The sequence below is a fragment of the Bufo gargarizans genome, chromosome 2 (assembly GCF_014858855.1).
Source record: "Bufo gargarizans isolate SCDJY-AF-19 chromosome 2, ASM1485885v1, whole genome shotgun sequence".
NCBI lineage: Eukaryota > Metazoa > Chordata > Amphibia > Anura > Bufonidae > Bufo > Bufo gargarizans.
In genome coordinates this window covers 112,388,747-112,414,195 of record NC_058081.1, presented here as the reverse complement: position 1 = coordinate 112,414,195, position 25,449 = coordinate 112,388,747, and the positions used below count along the sequence as shown (strand labels likewise).

General features: G+C 42.2%; 1 protein-coding gene across 1 annotated transcript in view; it reads right to left on the bottom strand.

Annotated features, from left to right (window-relative positions):
* ADAMTS17 (ADAM metallopeptidase with thrombospondin type 1 motif 17) overlaps positions 1–25,449 on the bottom strand; it is a 278,350-nt gene that overhangs the window by 48,596 nt on the left and 204,305 nt on the right. The window contains exons 16-17 of the mRNA XM_044283189.1: positions 23,013–23,093; positions 15,320–15,477 (exon numbers count right to left, since the gene is read on the bottom strand). Coding sequence (XP_044139124.1) covers positions 15,320–15,477; positions 23,013–23,093 — 239 coding nt within the window. The remainder of the gene's footprint in view (positions 1–15,319; positions 15,478–23,012; positions 23,094–25,449) is intronic.

Here is a 25,449-nt window from a genome sequence, read left to right as displayed (position 1 = left end):
GTCCAATGATTGATCCTGTGTTATGTGCCTCCAACTAACTGAGATGTTCTATTTTATTACAATCCTGCCTGTGATGATAATGTGTTGACTACTGAGATCTCTACAGAACATGAAGTATGAGCCTTACTTGTGTGCTCAGGGTGAAAGAAACATGAAAAAGACAGAGTCAAAAACGTTGAAAGACTATACTTAACATAAAAACTTGATTTAAACATTAGGTCATTTTCTCAGACTACATTCCTTTTAAAGCCATTTTATTGATACGGTGGGGGTCATTTGCTAAAGACTGGCGTTTTACTCGTCAGTCTTAGTAAAAACCCCGCTGGAGAAAGTTATTAAAGAGTAACTAAACCTTTTTATAACTTTCTTTTAAACTATTGTAAATAGCCCAAAATGCATTTTGTAATCAATTATGCTGTTTTCCTATTCAAAAAAGGACCCAAAGTCCTGGATTTTACAGCGCTGACATGGATATAACAGGGGTCTGCAGCGAACACTGCACTGGCCGGAGCAGAGATCACTGTTCCTGCCTGTGCTCCCCTCAAGCTTGGCTTACTTCTGGCACAGCACATCAGTACCCTGTGCCCTGTACAGATGTGCTATGCCAGGATTTAGCTGAGAGGAGTGGGCTCCTGTCTAAGTCCGCTCCTCTCAGCTCAAGGCTCTCTACAGCACATCATTACAGGAACAGGCAGTTGCTCGCTCCGCTTAATCCTGGAATAGCACATCTGTACAGGGCACAGGGTACCGATGTGCTGTGCCACAATTAAGCCAAACTTGAGGGGGGCACAGGCAGGAGCAGCGATGTGTGCTCCGGCCTGCGTAGTGTTAACTGTGGCACCCTGCTATAATCCGTACACCATTACAATGCAGAGAGGTCAGCGCTGTATAAGAATGATGAAGTTAAGATGATTCAAAGAAACAGTAAAATCCAGGACGTTGGGTCTTTTTTAAGTAGGAAATCACCATAATTGATTAAATAAATAAATTACAAAAAGTATTTTTAGGCTATTTAGAAGAGTTTAAAAAAAAAAAAAGTTGTAAAAAGCTTAAGAGGTGCAAGGTTCTTAATACATTTGTTCTTTTGCTGATTGTGCGTTTCTGGTGCATATGTTAAATAAGTCAAGCTGCGGAGCTCCTGCCAAAGGCCTGCCTCCTGCCCGCACTCCACCCAATTTTGGGAAAAGTCGAGAGGGTGTCAGAAAAGGCAAAAAAGTTAAAAAAAATTGTTGCAAAGTGGCATTTGCGACAAAATTTGTGATTTCTCTACACATATAGCTATAGGAAATGATGACCTTTAAGATACAGAAATACAGTTGGAAATGCTGTTTTGTGGAAGAACATGTTTATTGCTTGCTATTGTTACTGCAGGCAAGCAAGTCCCGAGTGCTGGATTTCCACTGTCAGCGTAAGTTTTGGATCAGGCTTTGTTCTGATGTGGCTCTATAATTGTTTTCTGATGCTGCTCACAAAAGCTCCAGACTCTTTGCAAAATGCTGCATCTTCTTCTACATTGTTTAAATCGCATCCCTCTATTCACATCCCCTCTTTCAATCCCCTCTTTGATTAGGTTTTTCAGGTCAGCCCATTTCCAATGTGAGGTGCTGTTGGGTGCTTGCCTGTTCAGGGAAATGATTTTCTGATGCGTTAGTTAAAAGCAGCAGAAAGCTTTGTCTATACTGGGATTGCTGCCCAGCAAAATACGGCACCAGTCCCCCTGCAATGGCTTCCTTTGATGTTTATCATGGGACACTTTAGAAGTGCTAGATGCCTGCAGTATTCTTCTCCCTGTGTCCACTACTGAAACTTGTCGACATTGCAACAATGCTTTTCTAGGTCCAGTCTGAATCTGTCTTTATTAAAGGGAATGTGTTATCAGAAAATGACCTATTGTTTGCATCACATTTTTATGTTTAACATACTGTAATTTGAAAGAATTGTATATGATGGCATTTTCACAGTGGCAACTAAGCCTTATAAAAGATACCACTTCTTGGTCTGTACAGATGACTTTACTGTAGTTACCTGCTTATCTGTCATTATAATCCTGCCTATAAGGCTATCACCTCTGTGTTTGGATAAGACAGGATCCTCCATTCATAATAGATGATTGTCAAATCTTATCTATTCTTTTTTGTACAATGAGCTCTGCACAGGTCACACAGAACATGCCTAGAGAACTCTCCTATATAAGTCAATGAGGTCCCCTCCTGACCCTTGTGTCTATAGCCCATGTACTTTCAAAATGCTGTTAAAAACAGCTCAGACAAGATGGCCACCCCCATAATCATGTTCAGGAAATAGAATAAATAAATCTGTAATCAGAAAATAAAAACAGATTATATATGAAAAAAAAAAAAAAAAGGATATACTGTATGTCGCTATCTGGTTTTAACTGACAGATTACATTTTTGGTGACACATTTAATGGTGTAGCCATGCTGGGAATTTAAATAGTTTTTATTATGTGATTTCTACTGTAGCACCTGATTTAATCTTTTTTTTTTATTGTTATAAAGAAAATCTTAAAATATTACAGTTTTCATATTGGCCACAAGAGAATTGGGTGACACTTCCAGTTTTTGGCAGATCAATGTGTCAGCTGTGTTGTGTAGTCTGGGGCAGGGTCAGCACTGGGGGAACCATGAAAATACAGTCCTATCTGCAGGTAACATGTTGCAGAACAAGAGGAGCTGAGGAGATTTGTGACATATTAAATGAAATTTGTAAAGAACTCTTTGTGTTTCCTATGTTCATGCTCAGTGTTTCAAAGATTTAATGGCCGAATTGTAGCATGTTGACCAGCTGACTACCCCCTGCTGGTTTATGGCCTCATTTATCTTTTCCTAGACTGGGCCAGGTGAGTGGAGGATTAAGGGATTGTTAGGCTCCATCTTGAGTTTAGTTTTTAGGTTTTTTTAAGAGACTAGAAATGGATCAAATGGATTGGCTGGAGGGCAGGACACATCTGATAACATTATTAGTTAACCATCTAGTTGGGCAAAGGAAATATAGAGTGTTTTTGCCCAAGAACAGTTTTGTGAGAGTGGGGACTACGAGATCTGAATGCCGAGCTCCACTGGCACGAATACCTGAACCACATCTTTTAGGGATGTGAGTTTAGTTTTTATGTAATTATATTGTCCTTCTGTATCTGTAACGTATACACTGTTGTTAAATCATATTCAACCATTAAGTTCAATAGATGCTGTGCAGTCCTTTTGATGGACCCCGGTTATATTTAGTATTTCACTCTTGAGTGAGGTTGATTGAAAGTATCTTGTCTCTACGTGCTGAGCTTTATAGTGCAATGGTGATATAGTGGTCTGCTGATATACTGAATAGATATTAACCATGTGTGCCGGGTTATTTAACCATATTAAAGGTCTCACAGGGGGAGGGCGGGGATGGGTGTTATGGGGATTTATATACCAACAATCTCGTATGTTGAATGTTTTGCTTTGTACAATCATCCTTTTTGCACTATGTTGAATATACTACAGGATGCAAGAAATCTTGTAACATGATAAATGTTTATTTTGTACAAAACCAATAAAAGATTTATCAGATTTAAAAAGTATTGCACTCTACTGTGTAAAGCAGTGTATTGGTTCAGATTCAGAGCGGTAACCTCTCCAGTTGCTGTGCAGTGGGTGGTAATATTCCTAGCAAAGATAGGAGTCCCAGCCGATAAGGGTTGGGTCCTATAGAATAGTTTTATAATATACTGGTTAAGCTGTATTGGGGAGATTTATCAGTGTGGTAATGCCAGTTTTCTGGTGTAAATACATTGACAAATATAGTGTTCAGAATGTGCGCCATATTTATAAAGTTTATTTTATTGTTGGGTAAAGTGGGGTGAAGCAGAAAACAACTTATCTTAAAAATTGCCTCCACTTAAAAAAAAAAATATTTGTCATTGGGAGAGAGACCACTGTAGTTTTCGGACTATAATACGCACTCGGTTGGGAATGACAGTGCGCCTTATGGTGCAAATGAAAATGACCGCTTCCATTATAGTTATTAGTATGCAGAAGACGCCAGAAGAGTTAATTGAAGTCCTGCTCTGGCTGTACTTACTGCTCCCTGGTCTTCTTCCTGGTGCCGCACTGCCATGTCCTGACTGCATACAGGACATTAGGACGTAGTGCACATAGGCACGAATTATGACCTGACGCTGTGCGACTTCAGTTCACAGTGCAGTGCAGGCCAGAAGAAGACCAGGGAGCGATGAGTGTCAGTGCGGTCCGAAGCAGGAGAGGTTAGTTAATTTATTTATTTTAGGTCTGATGGACCTTAGGGGTCTGATCTGAGGAGGAATGGGGGTATGATGGGAGTCTGATGCAGAGGTTTGATGGGGGTCTGTTCTGAGGTCTGATGGAGCTTGGAGGTTTGATGGGGGTCTGATGAGGAATGGGGGTCTGGTGGTGGTCTGATCTGAGGGCTAAGAAGGAATGGGGTCTGTTACAGAGTTTTGATGGAGCTTGGGGGTGTGATCTGAGGTCTGAGGGGGAATTGGGGCCTGATCTGAGGTCTAAGAAGGAATGGGCGTCAGATCTGAGGTCTGATAGAGATTCGGGGTCTGATGGGATTCTGATCTGAGGTCTGATGGCATTTTTTTTTATTTTCCTTCTCTATATCTTAGGTGTTTCTTATGGTTCAGTGTGTCTTATGGAGCGAAAAATACGATAAGTTTTGCTGTGCACACCCCTGGCTATTCTACAGAATTCCCTGAACTACATTATGCTGCTACAGTACAAACGGATTCCCAAAAAGTTGGGACACTATACAAATCGTGAATAAAAACTGAATGCAATGATGTGGAGGTGCCAACTTCTAATATTTTATTCAGAATAGAACATAAATCACGGAACAAAAGTTTAAACTGAGAAAATGTACCATTTTAAGGGAAAAATATGTTGAATCAGAATTTCATGGTGTCAACAAATCCCCAAAAAGTTGGGACAAGGCCATTTTCACCACTGTGTGGCATCTCCTCTTCTTCTTACAACACTCAACAGACGTCTGGGGACCGAGGAGACCAGTTTCTCAAGTTTAGAAAGGAATGCTCTCCCATTCTTGTCTAATACAGGCCTCTAACTGTTCAATCGTCTTGGGCCTTCTTTGTTGCACCTTCCTCTTTATGATGCGCCAAATGTTCTCTATAGGTGAAAGATCTGGACTGCAGACTGGCCATTTCAGTACTCGGATCCTTCTCCTACGCAGCCATGATGTTGTGATTGATGCAGAATGTGGTCTGGCATTATCTTGTTGAAAAATGCAGGGTCTTCCCTGAAAGAGATGACGTCTGGATGGGAGCATATGTTGTTCAAGAACCTGAATATATTTTTCTGCATTGATGGTGCCTTTCCAGACATGCAAGCTGCCCATGCCACACGCACTCATGCAACCCCATACCATCAGAGATGCAGGCTTCTGAACTGAGCGTTGATAACAACTTGGGTTGTCCTTGTCCTCTTTGGTCCGGATGACATGGCGTCCCAGATTTCCAAAAAGAACTTCGAATCGTGACTCGTCTGACCACAGAACAGTCTTCCATTTTGCCACACTCCATTTTAAATGATCCCTGGCCCAGTGAAAACGCCTGAGCTTGTAGAAATGGCTTCTTCTTTGCACTGTAGAGTTTCAGCTGGCAACGGCGGATGGCACGGTGGATTGTGTTCACTGACAGTGGTTTCTGGAAGTATTCCTGAGCCCATTCTGTGATTTCCTTTACAGTAGCATTCCTGTTTGTGGTGCAGTGTCGTTTAAGGGCCTGGAGATCACGGGCATCCAGTATGGTTTTACGGCCTTGACCCTTACGCACAGAGATTGTTCCAGATTCTCAGAATCTTTGGATGATGTTATGCACAGTTGATGATGATAGATGCAAAGTCTTTGCAATTTTTCGCTGGGTAACGCCTTTCTGATATTGCTCCACTATCTTTCTGCGCAACATTGTGGGAATTGGTGATCCTCTACCCATCTTGGCTTCTGAGAGACACTGCCACTCTGAGAAGCTTTTTTTATACCCAATCATGGTGCCAATTGACCTAATTAGTGTTAATTGGTCTTCCAGCTCTTCGTTATGCTCAAATTTACTTTTTCCAGCCTTATTGCTACTTGTCCCAACTTTTTTGGGATTTGTTGACACCATGAAAATTTGAATCAACGTATTTTTCCTTTAAAATGATACATTTACTCAGATTAAACGTTTGATCTGTCATCTACGTTCTATTACAAATAAAATATTGACATTTGCCATCTCCACATCATTGCATTCCGTTTTTATTCACAATTTGTTTAGTGTCCCAACTTTTTGGGAATCCGGTTTGTATTACTCTCGTGGGAGTCTTTATGAAGTTCCTGTGTATCATGGGATGACAAATCGTAAAGGTGAGAACATTGGCCACCCTATGTTTTGTGACACTTGCTGCAGCTTGTCCAAGTGGGGGAAAGTGAGGAAAAGCGTGACTTTTTTATCTTTTATGCTTAGGAGTCCAGTGGGTTGTCCTACTTACTGACTGGCAGTTATCTGCTTGCACAGCACCAAGGGAAGGCTGTCAATCACTGATAGGACTGCCCACTGAACTCCTAACCAAATAAAAAGAATTTAAACAACTGAAATACAAGTTTTTTCCCCACAAAGTATACATATCGATCTGCTCATCTCATCCTGCTATATAACATGCTGCCAGCAGATCAAACTGTTTGATCAAAATGACAGGTTGCCTGTATTAACAGGTCTACGTAAGGCAAGATAATAACACTTTTATTAAAGTCTGTTTAAAAAGAGGGTGGGGGAAACCCATATGTCACAATCTGTGACCATCAGGCAACTAATCTTAGGAATGTATACAGAGAGGGGAACAAATACCTCTGCACATTAGAAAGACTAGGCTAGGACCCGACTTGCTAGCTGGAAATTGCTATAAATATGCAGGCCGGGGTAAGGGACACTGAAGTCAGTGTGAATGGATGCACTGTGTGTGTGTAACCGGTGATCCTGTAAGATGTATATACACGGATAAGGTTGTGCCAACTGGTACAAGTATCCTGAAATGCTCAATACACTTGATCACACTGCCTCTATCAAATAGAAGTCTCAATGGACTTACAACCACTAGGTGTAGTGCAGATTCCAGATCAGTATACAGGTCCTTCTAAAAAAATTAGCATATTGTCATAAAGTTCATTATTTTCTGTAATGTACTGATAAACATTAGACTTTCATATATTTTAGATTCATTACACACCAACTGAAGTATTTCAAGCCTTTTATTGTTTTAATGTTGATGATTTTGGCATACAGCTCATGAAAACACAAAATTCCTATCTAAAAAAATTAGCATATCATGAAAAGGTTCTCTAAACGAGCTATTAACCTAATCATCTGAATCAACTAATTAACTCTAAACACCTGCAAAAGATTCCTGAGGCTTTTAAAAACTCCCAGCCTGGTTCATTACTCAAAACCGCAATCATGGGTAAGACTGCCGACCTGACTGCTGTCCAGAAGGCCATCATTGACACCCTCAAGCAAGAGGGTAAGACACAAAGAAATTTCTGAACGAATAGGCTGTTCCCAGAGTGCTGTATCAAGGCACCTCAGTGGGAAGTCTGTGGGAAGGAAAAAGTGTGGCAGAAAACGCTGCACAACGAGAAGAGGTGACCGGACCCTGAGGAAGATTGTGGAGAAGGACCGATTCCAGACCTTGGGGGACCTGCGGAAGCAGTGGACTGAGTCTGGAGTAGAAACATCCAGAGCCACCGTGTACAGGCGTGTGCAGGAAATGGGCTACAGGAGCCGCGTTCACCAGGTCAAGCCACTTTTGAACCAGAAACAGCAGCAGAAGCTCCTGACCTGGGCTACAGAGAAGCAGCACTGGACTGTTGCATGTCATTCGGAAATCAAGGTGCCAGAGTCTGGAGGAAGACTGGGGAGAGGGAAATGCCAAAATGCCTGAAGTCCAGTGTCAAGTACCCACAGTCAGTGATGGTCTGGGGTGCCATGTCAGCTGCTGGTGTTGGTCCACTGTGTTTTATCAAGGGCAGGGTCAATGCAGCTAGCTATCAGGAGATTTTGGAGCACTTCATGCTTCCATCTGCTGAAAAGCTTTATGGAGATGAAGATTTCATTTTTCAGCATGACTTGGCACCTGCTCACAGTGCCAAAACCACTGGTAAATGGTTTACTGACCATGGTATTACTGTGCTCAATTGGCCTGCCAACTCTCCTGACCTGAACCCCATAGAGAATCTGTGGGATATTGGGAAGAGAAAGTTGAGAGACGCAAGACCCAACACTCTGGATGAGCTTAAGGCCGCTATCGCAGCATCCTGGGCCTCCATAACACCTCAGCAGTGCCACAGGCTGATTGCCTCCATGCCACGCCGCATTGAAGCAGTCATTTCTGCAAAAGGATTCCTGACCAAGTATTGAGTGCATAACTGAACATAATTATTTGAAGGTTGACTTTTTTTGTATTAAAAACACTTTTCTTTTATTGGTCGGATGAAATATGCTAATTTTTTTAGATAGGAATTTTGTGTTTTCATGAGCTGTATGCCAAAATCATCAATATTAAAACAATAAAAGGCTTGAACTACTTCAGTTGGTGTGTAATGAATCTAAAATATATGAAAGTCTAATGTTTATCAGTACATTACAGAAAAGAATGAACTTTATCACAATATGCTAATTTTTTTAGAAGGACCTGTATATGTATGGCTGATGGTAAATACCTAGGTCACAACCCTATATCCGCAGCCAGTATTGGCTATATACGATCACTCAGAGCCAATATGATTTAACTCCATTCACACACCTAAAGCCAGTATGTTTTGGCTCATCCATTCATCATATGCATACTCCAAGGCTGACTAAAGGGTTAATTGCATCTAGTGCAGTCCTGCCTAAAGAGCTGTGTCCTGATACAATGCAGTAGCTCTACGCGTTTCCACGTGACCTGTAATTATCACGCATCTTCAGGAGCTTATTTTTGCTACTAATGTCAAGACAGTACAAGCCGCACTGTGGTGTGCTATGGCTATTGGCGCTGTAATGGCCACGCGCGGCCGATAGAACGCCGAGTTCATATGGCCGAGGCCCCGCCCATCAGGAGGAGTGTACCGGTAACATCTCCAATCAGAAATAGGGGCGGGCTCTCTGGCTCCGCCCTCTGACCGGCCGATGCCGAAAATGATTATTACACCTCCTGACATAGATTGCGTTTCTCGCAGTAACAGGGGGAATGAAAATCGCGGCCCATGTATTGTCATTGGATCCAGAGCAAGTCCGCAAAACGGGGTGCCCTCAGGATTCATAAACCAAAAAAGCAAGTACCGCTCCCATCCATGTCATATGACAACAATAGGGAGGGTTAAACTAGTACACTGATAGACTCAGAAAAGTATCACTAACAATCGCAGCTCAGGTATGATATGTAAGATATACACCCAGCATATATAGGTGCACATCAACATAGCCCCTGACGTACTAAAATGGAGAGACGAAACAAGATGCAATTACATCATATTATAAGGCAGCATATCGATATGTGTACACCTCCAATATCAGACGTACAGCTCTAATATAGGTAACATATATCATCCCGTGTGTATTGGGGCTACTGTATTAGATGAAGCTGGCAAAAGATATGGACTCATTAAGCCCTAGTGGTTGAACTGTCTGCAACTTATATGTCCACATCGCTTCTTTTCGTAATAGGGGTATGTCAATATCACCTCCACGGATTGACATCTTCACTTGTTCAATCCCCTGTACTTTTAACACATCAGGGTCACCGTCATGCATTTCACATACATGACGTGCCACTGATGTGTCCCGTTTATTGCGGATGTCAGACATATGCTCACCGAGTCTGCGTCTCAATTCACGTCTTGTTTTGCCGACGTATTGTGACCCACATTGGCAACTGATTAAATATACAACACCCACAGAAGTACACCTGATGAACGACCGTATCTTGTACCTCTTGCCTGTTGTATGGCTGATAAAAAATTCACCTCTCAGGATATTCCTGCAGATGATACATGAGCCACAGGGAAAGGTACCCTTGAGGGTATTTTTTAACCAGGTCTCAGGTTTAGGTTGTGTATATAAACTCTTCACCAAGTGGTCACGTAGATTTGAACTACGTCGGTACGTGATTGAGGGAAAATCCGGAATAAGCTCCCCAATATCTGGGTCAGATTGCAAAATAGACCAATGATTTTGCAAAATGTCCCGAACATTTTTGTGAGCCTTGTCAAAAGTTGCGACAATTCTGGGCGTAGAGTCCACGGTGCTTCTTGGTTTTGGAACCAACAGCTGGGTACGATCTGTACTCATGGAGTGATGGAACGCTTGTTTCAAAGTATATTGTGGGTATCCCCGATTAATAAATCGGCCTCTAAGGTCAGATGCAGCAGCTCTGAAGTCACCTAGGCCTGAACAGTTCCTCCTGGCCCTGAGGTACTGTCCCTTCGGGATACCTCTTTTCAGGGCCAGGGGATGACCACTCTGCCAGTGTAGAAGATTGTTAGTCGACGTTTTTTTCCTAAACAAATTTGTGGTTATCTTTCTGTCAGTACGGTGATCTTTCTGTCAGAATGGTGATCATCAAATCCAGGAACGCTATCTGTTGCTCTTGTACCTCAGATGTAAAAAATAACCCCATCTGATTCACATTTAGTGCTGCCACAAATGTCGCAAATTGTGTGCTGCTCCATCTCGTCACCAAACACAACTTCCTTCTCCCACCAGCCCAGGTACAAGTTGGCAAACGTCGGGGCACAGGGACTGCCCATCGCGACGCCCCTGAGCTGGTGGTAAAAGTGTTGGTCGAAGATGAAAACGTTGTGGGTGAGGACAAAATCCAGCAGCTGTAGCAGGAAGATGTTATGCCGGCGACATTGTTCACCTCTCTGTTGGATGAAGGCCTCGACAGCTCTACACCCAAAATCATGGGGTATAGAGCTGTACAAGGCCTCAACATCCAAACTAGTGAGGAGGACACCTTCCTCACACTGTATACCATCCAGACGTTGTAGCACATCCATCGTGTCTCGGGCATAGGATGGCAACGACGTCACGAATAGACGAAGAATTGTGTCCAAATACGTGCTTACATTGGCAGTAAGGCCACCTATGCCCGAGACAATGGGCCTGCCCTTTAGTACTAATCCTGGTTTATGCAGTTTAGGCAGACTGTAGAATGTTGCTACAACCCCCCAGCTCAGGGGCGTCGCGATGGGCAGTCCCTGTGCCCCGACGTTTGCCAACTTGTACCTGGGCTGGTGGGAGAAGGAAGTTGTGTTTGGTGACGAGATGGAGCAGCACACAATTTGCGACATTTGTGGCAGCACTAAATGTGAATCAGATGGGGTTATTTTTTACATCTGAGGTACAAGAGCAACAGATAGCGTTCCTGGATTTGATGATCACCATTGGTACTGACAGAAAGATAACCACAAATTTGTTTAGGAAAAAAACGTTGACTAACAATCTTCTACACTGGCAGAGTGGTCATCCCCTGGCCCTGAAAAGAGGTATCCCGAAGGGACAGTACCTCAGGGCCAGGAGGAACTGTTCAGGCCTAGGTGACTTCAGAGCTGCTGCATCTGACCTTAGAGGCCGATTTATTAATCGGGGATACCCACAATATACTTTGAAACAAGCGTTCCATCACTCCATGAGTACAGATCGTACCCAGCTGTTGGTTCCAAAACCAAGAAGCACCGTGGACTCTACGCCCAGAATTGTCGCAACTTTTGACAAGGCTCACAAAAATGTTCGGGACATTTTGCAAAATCATTGGTCTATTTTGCAATCTGACCCAGATATTGGGGAGCTTATTCCGGATTTTCCCTCAATCACGTACCGACGTAGTTCAAATCTACGTGACCACTTGGTGAAGAGTTTATATACACAACCTAAACCTGAGACCTGGTTAAAAAATACCCTCAAGGGTACCTTTCCCTGTGGCTCATGTATCATCTGCAGGAATATCCTGAGAGGTGAATTTTTTATCAGCCATACAACAGGCAAGAGGTACAAGATACGGTCGTTCATCAGGTGTACTTCTGTGGGTGTTGTATATTTAATCAGTTGCCAATGTGGGTCACAATACGTCGGCAAAACAAGACGTGAATTGAGACGCAGACATCCGCAATAAACGGGACACATCAGTGGCACGTCATGTATGTGAAATGCATGACGGTGACCCTGATGTGTTAAAAGTACAGGGGATTGAACAAGTGAAGATGTCAATCTGTGGAGGTGATATTGACATACCCCTATTACGAAAAGAAGCGATGTGGACATATAAGTTGCAGACAGTTCAACCACTAGGGCTTAATGAGTCCATATCTTTTGCCAGCTTCATCTAATACAGTAGCCCCAATACACACGGGATGATATATGTTACCTATATTAGAGCTGTACGTCTGATTTTGGAGGTGTACACATATCTATATGCTGCCTTATAATATGATGTAATTGCATCTTGTTCCGTCTCTCCATTTTAGTACATCAGGGGCTATGTTGATTTGCACCTATACATGCTGGGTGTATATTTTACATATCACACCTGAGCTGCGATTGTTAGTGATACTTTTCTGAGTCTATCAGTGTACTAGTTTAACCCTCCCTATTGTTGTCATATGACATGGATGGGAGCGGTACTTGCTTTTTTGGTTTATGAATCCTGAGGGCACCCCGTTTTGCAGACTTGCTCTGGATCCAATGACAATACATGGGCCGCGATTTTCATTCCCCCTGTTACTGCGAGAAACGCAATCTATGTCAGGAGGTGTAATAATCATTTTCGGCATCGGCCGGTCAGAGGGCGGAGCCAGAGAGCCCGCCCCTATTTCTGATTGGAGATGTTACCGGTACACTCCTCCTGATGGGCGGGGCCTCGGCCATATGAACTCGGCGTTCTATCGGCCGCGCGTGGCCATTACAGCGCCAATAGCCATAGCACACCACAGTGCGGCTTGTACTGTCTTGACATTAGTAGCAAAAATAAGCTCCTGAAGATGCGTGATAATTACAGGTCACGTGGAAACGCGTAGAGCTACTGCATTGTATCAGGACACAGCTCTTTAGGCATGTCATGGAACCATGAACCAGACGTACAACAGAGATGAGTGGAAATAAGAAGGCTTTATTGGAAATCAAGCCGTAGCAAAAGTCCAAACGGATGGCTAAACCGAAGCAGGGTCTTGCGTAGACAGAGGTCAGGAACCAGGAGGGTGGTCAGACGAAGCCAGGATCAGGAACCAACGGGGTAGTCAGACGAAGCCAGGATCAGGAACCAACGGGGTAGTCAGACGAAGCCAGGATCAGGAACCAACGGGGTAGTCAGACTAGGCCAGGATCAGGAACCAGAAGCAGCAGCAGTCTTAGAAGCATGTGAACACAGGAGGACCAAGCAAGGAACTGAAGCCACAGACCTTCTATATATATGAGCTAGGCATCCAGCTCCTCCCAGTGGGAAGGAGAAGCCGCAGGGTGGGAGGCTACAAGAAACCCAGAAACCAAGATGGCCGCCAGCACATGTCAAACGAAGGTAAGACCATGACAAGGCAGGACTGCACTAGATGCAATTAACCCTTTAGTCAGCCTTGGAGTATGCATATGATGAATGGATGAGCCAAAACATACTGGCTTTAGGTGTGTGAATGGAGTTAAATCATATTGGCTCTGAGTGATCGTATATAGCCAATACTGGCTGCGGATATAGGGTTGTGACCTAGGTATTTACCATCAGCCATACATATATACTGATCTGGAATCTGCACTACACCTAGTGGTTGTAAGTCCATTGAGACTTCTATTTGATAGAGGCAGTGTGATCAAGTGTATTGAGCATTTCAGGATACTTGTACCAGTTGGCACAACCTTATCCGTGTATATACATCTTACAGGATCACCGGTTACACACACACAGTGCATCCATTCACACTGACTTCAGTGTCCCTTACCCCGGCCTGCATATTTATAGCAATTTCCAGCTAGCAAGTCGGGTCCTAGCCTAGTCTTTCTAATGTGCAGAGGTATTTGTTCCCCTCTCTGTATACATTCCTAAGATTAGTTGCCTGATGGTCACAGATTGTGACATATGGGTTTCCCCCACCCTCTTTTTAAACAGACTTTAATAAAGGCTTTGTTTTTTATTTTTAAACGTTCATCAGGCTGTGATTTTCTAAGTATTATAGGAACGTCTACCAACTTAATTGTTCTAAGTGTGTATTTAAGATAATAACACTATATAACACAGATAAGGTTCTCAACTAGAGATGAGCGAATTTCCTGGACGGATCCGTTATGCAGCCCATAGACTTCTATTATGACGGAATGAATAACGGAATGCCTCTAAAGGCATTACGTTATGTATTCCATCATAGAGTTGCGTTATGGTCCGTGGTAACAGAATCCATAATGCAATTTTGCTTTTACCAGTAAACGAATCGCAAACGAATTTCAAATTATGAAATTCGCCGATCTCTATTCTCAACCTTTAGTTTTTGGTGGAGGAGCGGTATTCCATCACTTACTGGTGACTGTATAAGTCTATGATATTAAAGGTCCCTTTACACTGCTGGAGCACACGATAGTCCCCATACAGAATCATTGTTTGCCAGCAGCAAATAGCTCTTTAGACGGCATGATCTGCTGTCCACAAACAATAATTTAGGTGACTGCTCCGACGATCTATTATCCAATGAATGGCCATGTTGCTCATGCATTGGGTAATCGGCAGCAACTTTAAATGGGCCAATTATTACTAACGAACGTATATACGAACAATCGTTAGCAATAATCTGCCCGAATATAGGGCAGTGTAAAGGGGCCTTAACTTGCATTATAGCTGCCACAAACAGCACACACCCTGCTATACTGTACATTTTTGTACAGCTTTGCAGAGCCAATTTCTTGGCCCAATTTTGGCCAAAATTTTGGCCCAATGTTAGCGCATGCTATTGCAACCGCCCAGTCAGGTAAAGTACAAAAAGTGTTGAATAAAAATATTTGATGTAAATTGAGCCAGGATTCTAGAACATTTAGCTTAATAATCATGGGCCTATTAAGAGCTATAATTTCAGTGTCAACTGTAATAACCAATCCAGCGGTAAGCATAAAAGATCCCCACTACACAGCCAAATGTAAACGCACAGGCTAAAACCACAAAATAAGATGCTTTTTTAGCTGCAAGAAATCAAAAAACATATTCATGTTTCAGCCTAGACCATCGTACAGGCTTAAAATACTCAATGAGTGTCTTGTATACAAAGAAGGGTAAATATATTACCATCAGATGCAAAGGAATTTTTGTAGGTCCCTTGGCAGACATCTTCTCCCAGAGTCCCCGGCGTACATAACGGATGGTGGTCCCTGCAATTTGAAACTCACCAGGCAGCTCAATTTTCCAGTCGCTGTTAATGGACTTCTTAATAGAGTCTCTCAGAGCTGAAAGAGTTAAGCACAAGGTACATAAGGTATGTTAAACTTGCCCCTGTAAACTGTCAGAGCTGAGCATATTCCATGTACGGTATCTATTTAAAGACCTCATTCTCATCCACAATGCTCTCCACAGTGCTGCACCCCCTACAACTCTTCCATCATTTATGTCTACCATCCTACCTGTGCCCTCTGTTCAGCTAATCAGTTACGACTAGCATCCTCCATAATCTGAATCTCTCACTCCCAACTCCAAGACTTCTCTCGAGCTGCACCAGTTCTCTGGAATGCCCTACCCCAAGCAATTAGGTTAATTCATAAGATCCACAGTTTTAGGCGCTCCCTAAAAACATATCTTTTTAGTTAAGCCTACTGATCTAACTCTCCTCCATTCACCCCCCCCCCCACTTCAGAATCATTCTTCTGTACCTGTTCCATCAGTATCCACTAGTTAGCAAAAAAAAATTGATTATTTAACCATTAATTAGTCATGAATAGCTATAAATCAGGTATATCCAGACCACTTAGAGTACAGCCACACGGACTGGATGTGCTGCGGGCGGGTTGCGGCGATGCTGAGGTGAAAGGCAGCTGCCTTTCATTTAATAATGAAGACCACACTGTATAGTCTTTCTTCATTGTTAATGGTCGTGCAGCAACTTTGATGCACCTTTAAACAGGGGCTGTTGCTGGTATGGGGTTTGGCTGGTTAGATGGGGGAAAAATATTAAAATTATTGCTGTTTTTACCTGCTATCTCCTGCAGGTTATTTGACATTAAACACTGAATATTGATCAGCTCTGGCATACCCACTTCTCCAACCCCAGCGCTCTCCTGCCCTACAGGTGGGATCCCTTCTTCTGCCAACTGCTTTTCCTCATTTTCCACATCATCTAATATCAATGAGAATATGTCATCAGGATTATCCAGCTCCTCCTCTCTCGGTATCTTGCTGAGTTTTCTAGGACATGGAGACTTTAAAAGATGATTTGGAAGAAGTAAAGCCAGCAAAAGATGAGGATGGTCATCATTAAGACCTGCCCCCCCCCCCCCCCCCCTAAGGGTGCAGACTGAATGGTATTGGTTGGCACTGGCACAGGAATGATAAAGGCTTCCATCTTATTGGTAATTAATTACATTTACGGCTGATGTAGGAATAAGTAAATGTAGGAATAAATAAGTAAGCATGACGCAGCATACGTCTCCCTGCACTCTTCCTCTCCAATATTCTTCTATTAATAATTTTCAGCAGCACTGTCCCTAGCCCATGACCGCTTACCACGTCTCTCCCTATGTTCAGCTCATAGGACAATGGCGGAGACTGCGCGGGATGAGGGTATTATAGGTCTGCGGATTGGCTAGCTGCATGGCATTATGGGTGATCTTGCGTTCCCGGGCTTATTTTCACTTTGTAACACATGTAGCTGCCATTTTTGGAAAAACGTATTTGTTACCACGAAGCGCAAAGAAATTCGGATTTGTTGTGTATCGAAGTTTTCCTAAATTTGGAAGAATTCCACATCGAATGCTTCATTTTGCTCAACACTAGTATCCAGCACACCCCATGCACTCAGAGGCACTACAAATATCAACTGGTAACAGCTCATGCAGATTTATATCTACTCCTCTATTGTGTTAAGATGGCTGGACCATTGTACAAAATATCCTTGTTACCTTATGTGTCACCCCCATCTCCTCATAGAGTGTAAGCTCTTGCGAGCAGGGCTCTTATTTCTCTTGTTTTATGGCTAGGGCTACACGACGACATGTGTCGTGTGACATTTTGTTGCACCAATGTCGGGCTACAATTTCTATAATGATAGTCTATGGTGTAACTGCGACACGACCGTAGCAAAAAATCCATTCAAGATGGATTTTTCTGCGACTGTTGCATCGCAGTCGCAGCATGTCGCAGTCATAGACTATCATTAAAAAAAATGTGCATGTCGTCATGTAGCCCTAGCCTAATTGTTGACCTGTTTGCTGCAGGAAATATTTACCATGGTGTAAAGTGACAATTAAGTTCTGGGCACCTTGCAGGGCCCTGGTCTCTGTGCACATGCGCTTATTTTAATATAATCTCCTGTTTCTGCTCTTTGCTCCCTAGAACAGTATCACAAATTCCCACATTCTCTTTTCTCATTTTACAGTTTTTCCATCACTTTTTCTGCCAAATTCCCTCCTGCTACCTATAGCCCATGTGCTCCTGCTCAGCATCCAAGAGCTGAAATGGCTACAAGCATCAAGTTACTTTCTACATCCCTGATTTGTTTGTTAGCAAACATTTCGTTTTCTTTGGCTACTGCAGACAGAGGGGTCTATGCAAGGCCTGTTGCTGGTGCCTGCACACATTTCTGCATGGGATGTGATCTTATGATGAGGATTTTTTTTTCTATATTCATCAAAAACCTACAATAACCTTTAAAATATTGAGCTGGGTCTCAATTTTAAGTGAATGTTCAATTTTGTTTTAGATCCAAGTACCCACACATGTCTGAGTATATCTTAATAGTATAGCCCCAAATCGCCTGTATAGACATAGAGTTGCTTGCAGCCACCACCAGTTGGAGATAGAAGATATATCACATACAGTTTTAGAACCAAGTTCACAATACAAATAATGTCAGTAAACTCTAAAAGTGATAATCCTATCTCAAAAAGTGATGGCAAATCATTGGGATGTGTCATCAGTTTATGAGTGATGCCGATCCATCCTTTGCGACCCCCACACACCTAAGAATGAAGGGGACTCAGCTCTGGTTTAGCGCTGCATCCCCTTCTAATATTTCGCTGTTGATGGGCTCCCAGCCACCCAGCTGTGCAGGGAACCACAGCCAGAACCACCGAGGCAGGGGAAAAACAGTTATAAGCTGTTGTTGGAAGCCCCCTGCATTCCCTTTATTCTCCGGATCATTGGGGGTCCCAGAGGTCAAACCCTCACCAATCATGCAGTGATTGCATACCCTAGCTATTTGCAGCCCCTTCAAGCTTCCCTCTAACGATGGCTGCCTGCATTCAGAGTTTAATCATTTTATGTATATGTTTAAAGCAGAGCTCAAACCACCATAACAATGGTATTTAAAAGGGTGGATATTCACCTCAAGCTTCTTAGTGTCACACGCCCCATACAAACTTAAATATAAACACTGAATATCCTCTAAATAATTTTGTTATACAGTGCCAAGTGAAAGCATTTACCCCACTTCCTTGTTGTTTTTCCTGTTTTGTTGCATTACAACCTGGAAATGGATTTTAATTTATATAATGGAGATGACAAAACAGTGCAAATTGTTACAGTGGAAGGAAAAAAAATCCCTTTTATATAAAATAAATAAAACCCAAAAAGTTGTGAGTACATCTGATTGACCCCCTTTGCTATGAAACCCCTGAATACTGTCTGGGCCAACCAATTAGCTTCAGAAGTCACAAAGCTGTGGAGAAGTATAGATCAGGGTTGGGTTATAAAAAAGTATCACAAGTATTGAAATCCCGGCACACTATTAAATCTATTATAACAAAGAGAAAGAATATGGCAACCATCACTGCAACACTATACAAGTCTGGGCTTCATGGCAGAGTGACCAGAAAGAAGCCTCTCTACAGTAAAAAACTGATGAAAGTACACCTGGAGTTACGGTAGATGAAACCAAGATTTAACTTTTTGGCCTCAAATCCAAACATCACGTTTGGAGGAAACCAGGCATTGCTCATCACCTGTTCAATACTATCCCTACAGTTAAGCATGGTGGTAGCAGCATCATGCCGCGGGGGTGTTTTTCAGCAGCTAGGACAGGGACTAGTCAGGGATGAAGGAAAGCTGAATGGAGCAAAGTACAGAGATATTCTTAATGAAAACCTGATCCAGAGTGCTCTGGACCTCAGACTGGGTCGAAGGTTCAGCTTCCAACAATACAATGACCCTAAGCGCAAAGCCAAGACAGCAAAGGGGTGGCTTAGGGACAACTCTGTAAATGTCTTTAAGAGGCCCAGCCAGAGCCCTGACTTGAACCCAATCAAACACCTTTGGAGAGACCTGAAAATGGCTTTCCAGCGATGTTCTCCATCCAACCTGACAGAGCTTGAGAGGATCAGCAGAGAAGAATGGCAGAAAAGTCGTAAATATAGGTGTGCAAACCTTAAAGCATCATACCCAAGAAGACTGGAGGCTGTAATCGCTGCCAAAGGTGCTTCAACTAAGTCCTGAGTAAGGGGTCTAAATACTTTTTCCTTTTAAATAAATTAACAAAGATTTCGATTCTATTTTCACTTTGTCATTTTGTGGGTACAATTAAGTTAACCTGTCATTTATACATTTATATATTTGCTTTTTCCACTTCCTGTTAATAGCTATTGGTACAAGTGCTAACACCTCCCTTCTGTACTGATAACATGGAGAAAATGCAAAGAAATAAATGTATAAATTACAGGTTTTACTTAATTTTACCCCCATAAATATAGGGCATATCAATCTGCTTGGCTTCTCCTGCCCTATAAAATGCTGCTTTCAGAATGCATTGCATTTTGTGGCAAAAGGTCCTCTTTAAGTGCAGAATGATGGGGGGGGGGGGGGGGGATTTGTTTTTATTTTAGAACATAACAAAATGTGAAAAAAGTGAAAGGGGCTGAAAACTTTCCGAATGCATTGTAAGTCATACACTCCACAGAGTGGGGGTTGTATAGAAGAGTGGCCAGAAAAAGCCATTGCTTCAAGAAAAACAACAAAACATGTCTGGAGTTCACCAAACAGCTTGTGTCAAACACATGGGACTAAAACTGAATTTTTTGGCCATGATGGGAAATGATATGATTGGTGCAATCCTAACATTTCCTATCACTCTTCGGGATTATAAGAAAGATTGATTCATAGTAAATACAGGACAATTCTTGGGGAAAACCAATTTCAGTCTACCAGATATTTGAGACTGTAATGGAGGCTTATCCTCCAGCAGGACAATGGCCCAGATTTAGTAATGTGTCTGCACCTAAAATCTATCTAAAATGTGTTTCAAATTAGTGCAGTTTGGTGTAACCAGGGGTTCTACAGTTTTGCTTGAAGGGGAGTTGCAGAGCTTTGTGCAGAGGGGGCATGGCCTAAGATGTGCCAATTTATACCAAGATTGTGCCACAATTTAAATTCTGTCTCAAAGTAAGCCAATACTTGGTGTAGAGCTAGGCAAAAGTGTTTATCCCTGAACCACATTTATCATCCAGCCTGAGCCACTGATAAATCTGGTGCAGGGATAAAAATGTTTTCTCCATCTTTAGGATTAGTAAATCTGGGCCAGTGAAAGGTTCTAAGGGGGGAAATTAAAACATCTTAGAACAGACTAGCCAAAGCCCAGACCTCAATCTAGCTGAGAATCAGAGGCATGACTCCAAGAATGATGTACACCAACACAATTTAAAAGAGTTGAAGCAGAAATTGGAGCCCGGTCTCTAGGTCTCTAGATGTGCTAAGCTAAGGCTACTGTCACACTAGCGTTTCTATTTTCCGGTATTGAGATCCGTCATAGGATCTCAATACCGAGGAAAAACGCTTCTGTTTTGTCCCCATTCATTGTCAATGGGGACAAAACGTAACTAAACAGAACGGAATGCTCCAAAAAGCATTCTGTTCCATTTGATTGCATTCCCATACCGGAGAGCAAACCAAAGCAAGCTGCAGTTTTCTTTCCGTCATAGGATGCGGAGCAAGACAGATCCGTCATGACACACAATGCAAGTCAATGGGGACGGATCCATTCCACTCTGACACAATCTGACACAATAGAAAACAGATCAGTCCCCCATTGACTTTCAATTCATGACAGATCCGTCTTGGCAATGTTAAAGATAATACAACCGGATCCGTTCATAACGGAAGCATTTTTTCTGAGCACTGCCGGATTCAGCAAAGACGCTAGTGTGAAAGTAGCCTTAGAAAGACATACCCCAGACTTCTGCACCCGTAATTGCACCGAAAAGCGGCTCCACAAATCATTGACTTTTAGTGGGTGAATACTTATGCACATTACAGTTTTAGTTTTTGTCCTAACCATTGTTGGTGCTATAGTAAAAATATTTTGCACATTTACAAGGCATGTTGTGCAACTTAAAATGATACAAACTCCACAAAATCAATTTTAATTCCAAGCTATAATGCAACAAAACAGGAAAAAGAAAAGGAGTTGGTAAATACCGTCACAAGGCACTGTATAAACTACATTATATTTTAATTATAACACCTTTTCCATATGCTACATCGTAATACTACCAAGTGCTATGTCAAGTCATCTGAAGCCATTTTCATTCCAAGAAACATTTGCATTGTTTTGCTTCAATGTCATTTAATACCCATGTGGTAATGTGTATGGTAAAGTGCTGGAAGGCGTGTATATTTCGCCCGGAGCCCTCAGATGGGTGAGGTAAATGAAATCCAGTTGTTCTAGTCTGTTAGTTTTTGTTCTGGGCTGGATTTCATTTGGACTGGTGGGTAGGTTTGGTAGAGGGATCTGCCAGTCCACACGCTTCCAAAACGGCTATTTCCTGTAGCCTGAGATGATCCCTGGGATCGTTACTGGGCAATAAAAGAGACCTCAGAATGTCAGTTAGGGTCAGAAAGCCTGGGAAGCTAGCTGCTCTGCCAGCTGTTGGAGCCTGATTCCCTTTGCGTGTGAACTGCTCTTTATAGGTGAGATAGAGACAACCTGTCTAGGAAGTGCCCAGATGGGCCGGAGTTTATATTGCTGTTTATGTAGCGCTAGTGCTGCAGCTTCACCCCATCAAGTGAAGTTATCACTTAGATGCTGTTTGTTAGTTATGCTGAGTACCAGAAAATAAACTGTTTGAACTTTTTAACCTGCTGTTTCTGCTGAAGTCTGTCATTGCCGACCCCACCCTGAGTACAGATACCTACACCCAGTACAAGAAGTTCTCCCAAAACAGTAAGGTGAGGAGGTTTATATGAGATTCTGTAGTGTGACTTTCATAAATATGGATGATAGATAAGAAAAAATACTGTAACTGTCTTTTTTATGCCTCATCAGTGGCCCAATCATTATGTGATTTAGCAGTACACTCCCAGGACCCCTCTTTCAGACTTCTGCTGCTTAAAGTCTATGGACTGAAATACATGTACTTTTGGATAAAAATCATTTTTACAATTATGTTTTATTAAAAATGTTTAACTGTTTGGCTTCTGCAGCTTCTAAGTATCACAGAACATAGCAAGCTTCCCTTTGCCGTTTAGTCAAATCTGTCAAAGAGCTCATCTGACAGCCCTGTCTGCAGCGACTTCTGCATTCTCCTTAGCCATCATCTATTCTCAATTATGATCAAATCAAAGTTGATCAAGTTTAATGTGATCATAATAGAGCTTTTATTACTCAGAAGAACACAGGAGTCGCTGGAGACCAAGTTACCGGACAAGTTCTCTGACGGATTTTCAAGGAGAATCACTTTAAAACCATGGAATAGGTGCCGTATGATTGCTGGTTCCCAGTAACAATGATGTCATGTTTTACTGATGCCTCTAGTTCTCATGATCAGATATCAACATATTTTACCCAGAAAACTATGTGCTGGCTTATCTTCTACTACACGAATCCTTCTTGCTCCCGCGGGAATGATAGCGGCTTCAATATAACCTGCAAAGAAATGAAAACTGTGAACTCACTATGTCTGGACATAGAGCACTGATGGAGCCCCAAGAACACCTGAAATGTGAAATGGCTGTATAAGGTAATAGCTAGAACAAGCTATAAAATGCTGAAAGTGTACGCTCACTTTTGGACATCATTTTACAGCTGACATATAGGTATAATTTACATATAAAAACATAGTAAAACTGCAAGTATTTTGCATTATGAATGTTGTAGGGATAGAGGGCAATAGTATGTATTATAGCCCAATGCTGCTTTATACACTTTGGAGGCTTCAGAGCTGAAACTCCCACAATTCTTTGCTGGTTCAGTATCTGCTAATTGATTGCTCTGATCAACCGCAGTCAAGAAAGTGTAAGGCTAGGGCTACACGACGACATGTGTCGTGCAACGTTTTGTCGCAGAAATGTGGCGTGACAATTTTTCTAATGATAGTCTATGGTGTCGCACTGCGACATGCTGCGATTGCGACACGATAGTAGCAAAAAATCTATCCAAGATGGATTTTTTTCGCAGTGCGACACCATAGACTATCATTATAAAAATAGTTGCGCGACATTGGTGCGACATCAATGTCATGCGACACATGTTGCAGTGTAGTTGTGCCCTATGTGTCGCGCAACTTATTGTCGCGCGAGACATGTCGTCGTGTAGCACTAGCCTAATCCTACAGCAGGCCCTCTACAATCTTCTGTCCTGATGCATTATAGGAACTTGTCAACTGTTTCCACCAATATCAACCTCTTAAATTGTGACTGCAGCTCTGGCCGTATCATTATGAGGAAAATAAAAGTGTTACAATGTATCAACAAAGTTCATGAATGTTGTATGACGATTATATCAATACATGAAATGTAAGACTGTGTTCAAAAGTGAGCATACTCTTTAAGCATGATAGAGACAATATAACAAGGAAGAAGAATGTACATTAGTTGGCATGCATTCTATGAAAATAAGGAGACTTACAGTGGAAAAGACATACGGGCCACACATATTGTTCTCATTTGTCTCAATCTATAGGGTCTTGAACTTGGTTGGCCAATAGCTCAGATTTCGCATTGCAACCCTCAGTTCTTAGTGGTACTAAGGTTGAGTGATAAGGTTTTCCCATGCTGGTATTTTTTTAATTGGTTCTTCCTCTGATTTATTTTGTGTTAGGATCTGTTGGAGGACAGATCATCTGGTAACAGGGTATTAAAGTGCCCCTGGGCATAGATCTGAGACCTGTCATCTGTCCTGCAAGGGCACTCAAATACTCTGTACGTTACTTATATGTTTTGCCCACCTCCGATTAATAATGAAGAGGATGCTGATTATAAAATACTTGTGCACAAAAAGTGATCCACCAGATCTGGTCTATTGATGGGAAACCGCAAGACCACTGTCTGCAGTATGTATGGCCAGTATGAAGAACCCAGGGAACATATTATATACTTGAATAGACAATATATGGATAAACATGTGCATCATGTGAAAGTTTATTGGAGGCAAAAAAAATCCATTCCTGAAAACCAGCAAAAGGTCCATCAAAATCCTGCAGATAGCCAATGGATTTGCCCACGAGAAGAGGTCACACAAGGAAGTCAATGTCAGCCCGAGCAAAAGCCCAAGATCAGCATAAAATTTATTTTGTAACTGTTTTGTAGTCTAGCAAAGCTTGAACAAATACATGACATCACAAAGGCTTACCAAACATGCGTGAGAGCTGCTACATTGTAAACAGTCTGTAGATGTTGGGTTTGGCAATGAGATGCTGACAATGTTCTCATGCCAGACAGTCTGACATTTCGTCTGTCATCATGAGGGATGGTGCTGCAGTTCCTTTAAGTTTACTAAGCAAGGACTCAAGAGGACGCCATGGAGAGGTCAGATCTTGGTTTATGCCCAGGATGACATCACAACAATGTTTTTTGACACAAACAGTGTGTTCATTGGTACCAGGAAGCACTGGGACTTCCATGATAGGCCAAGGCATGCACGTACAAAATCACAATACCTTGCAAGCAGATACTAAAAACACATTCATCAAAGTGTTTCTTCAATTGTGTGTTCTGATTTGACGAAGAGGACAAGAATGACTATTCTGTCTTTACTAATGATATTGCCCAGAGACCCACAGTAAATGTGATATGAGCTATAAAGAGTTAAAGAGGAAAAGTCCCGGCAGGTGTAGTGACTGTTACAGTAAGGTTTCTACACTGGCACTAGCAGCTTGTTACTATTGTAATTATGACATTTTATTCCCTGTGTCAGCCATATGTAAATGACCTGCTTTTACTTAGTTGGTAGATACACACAACCATGTGATAGCTAAACTCCAACATTATACAATTTCAATTAA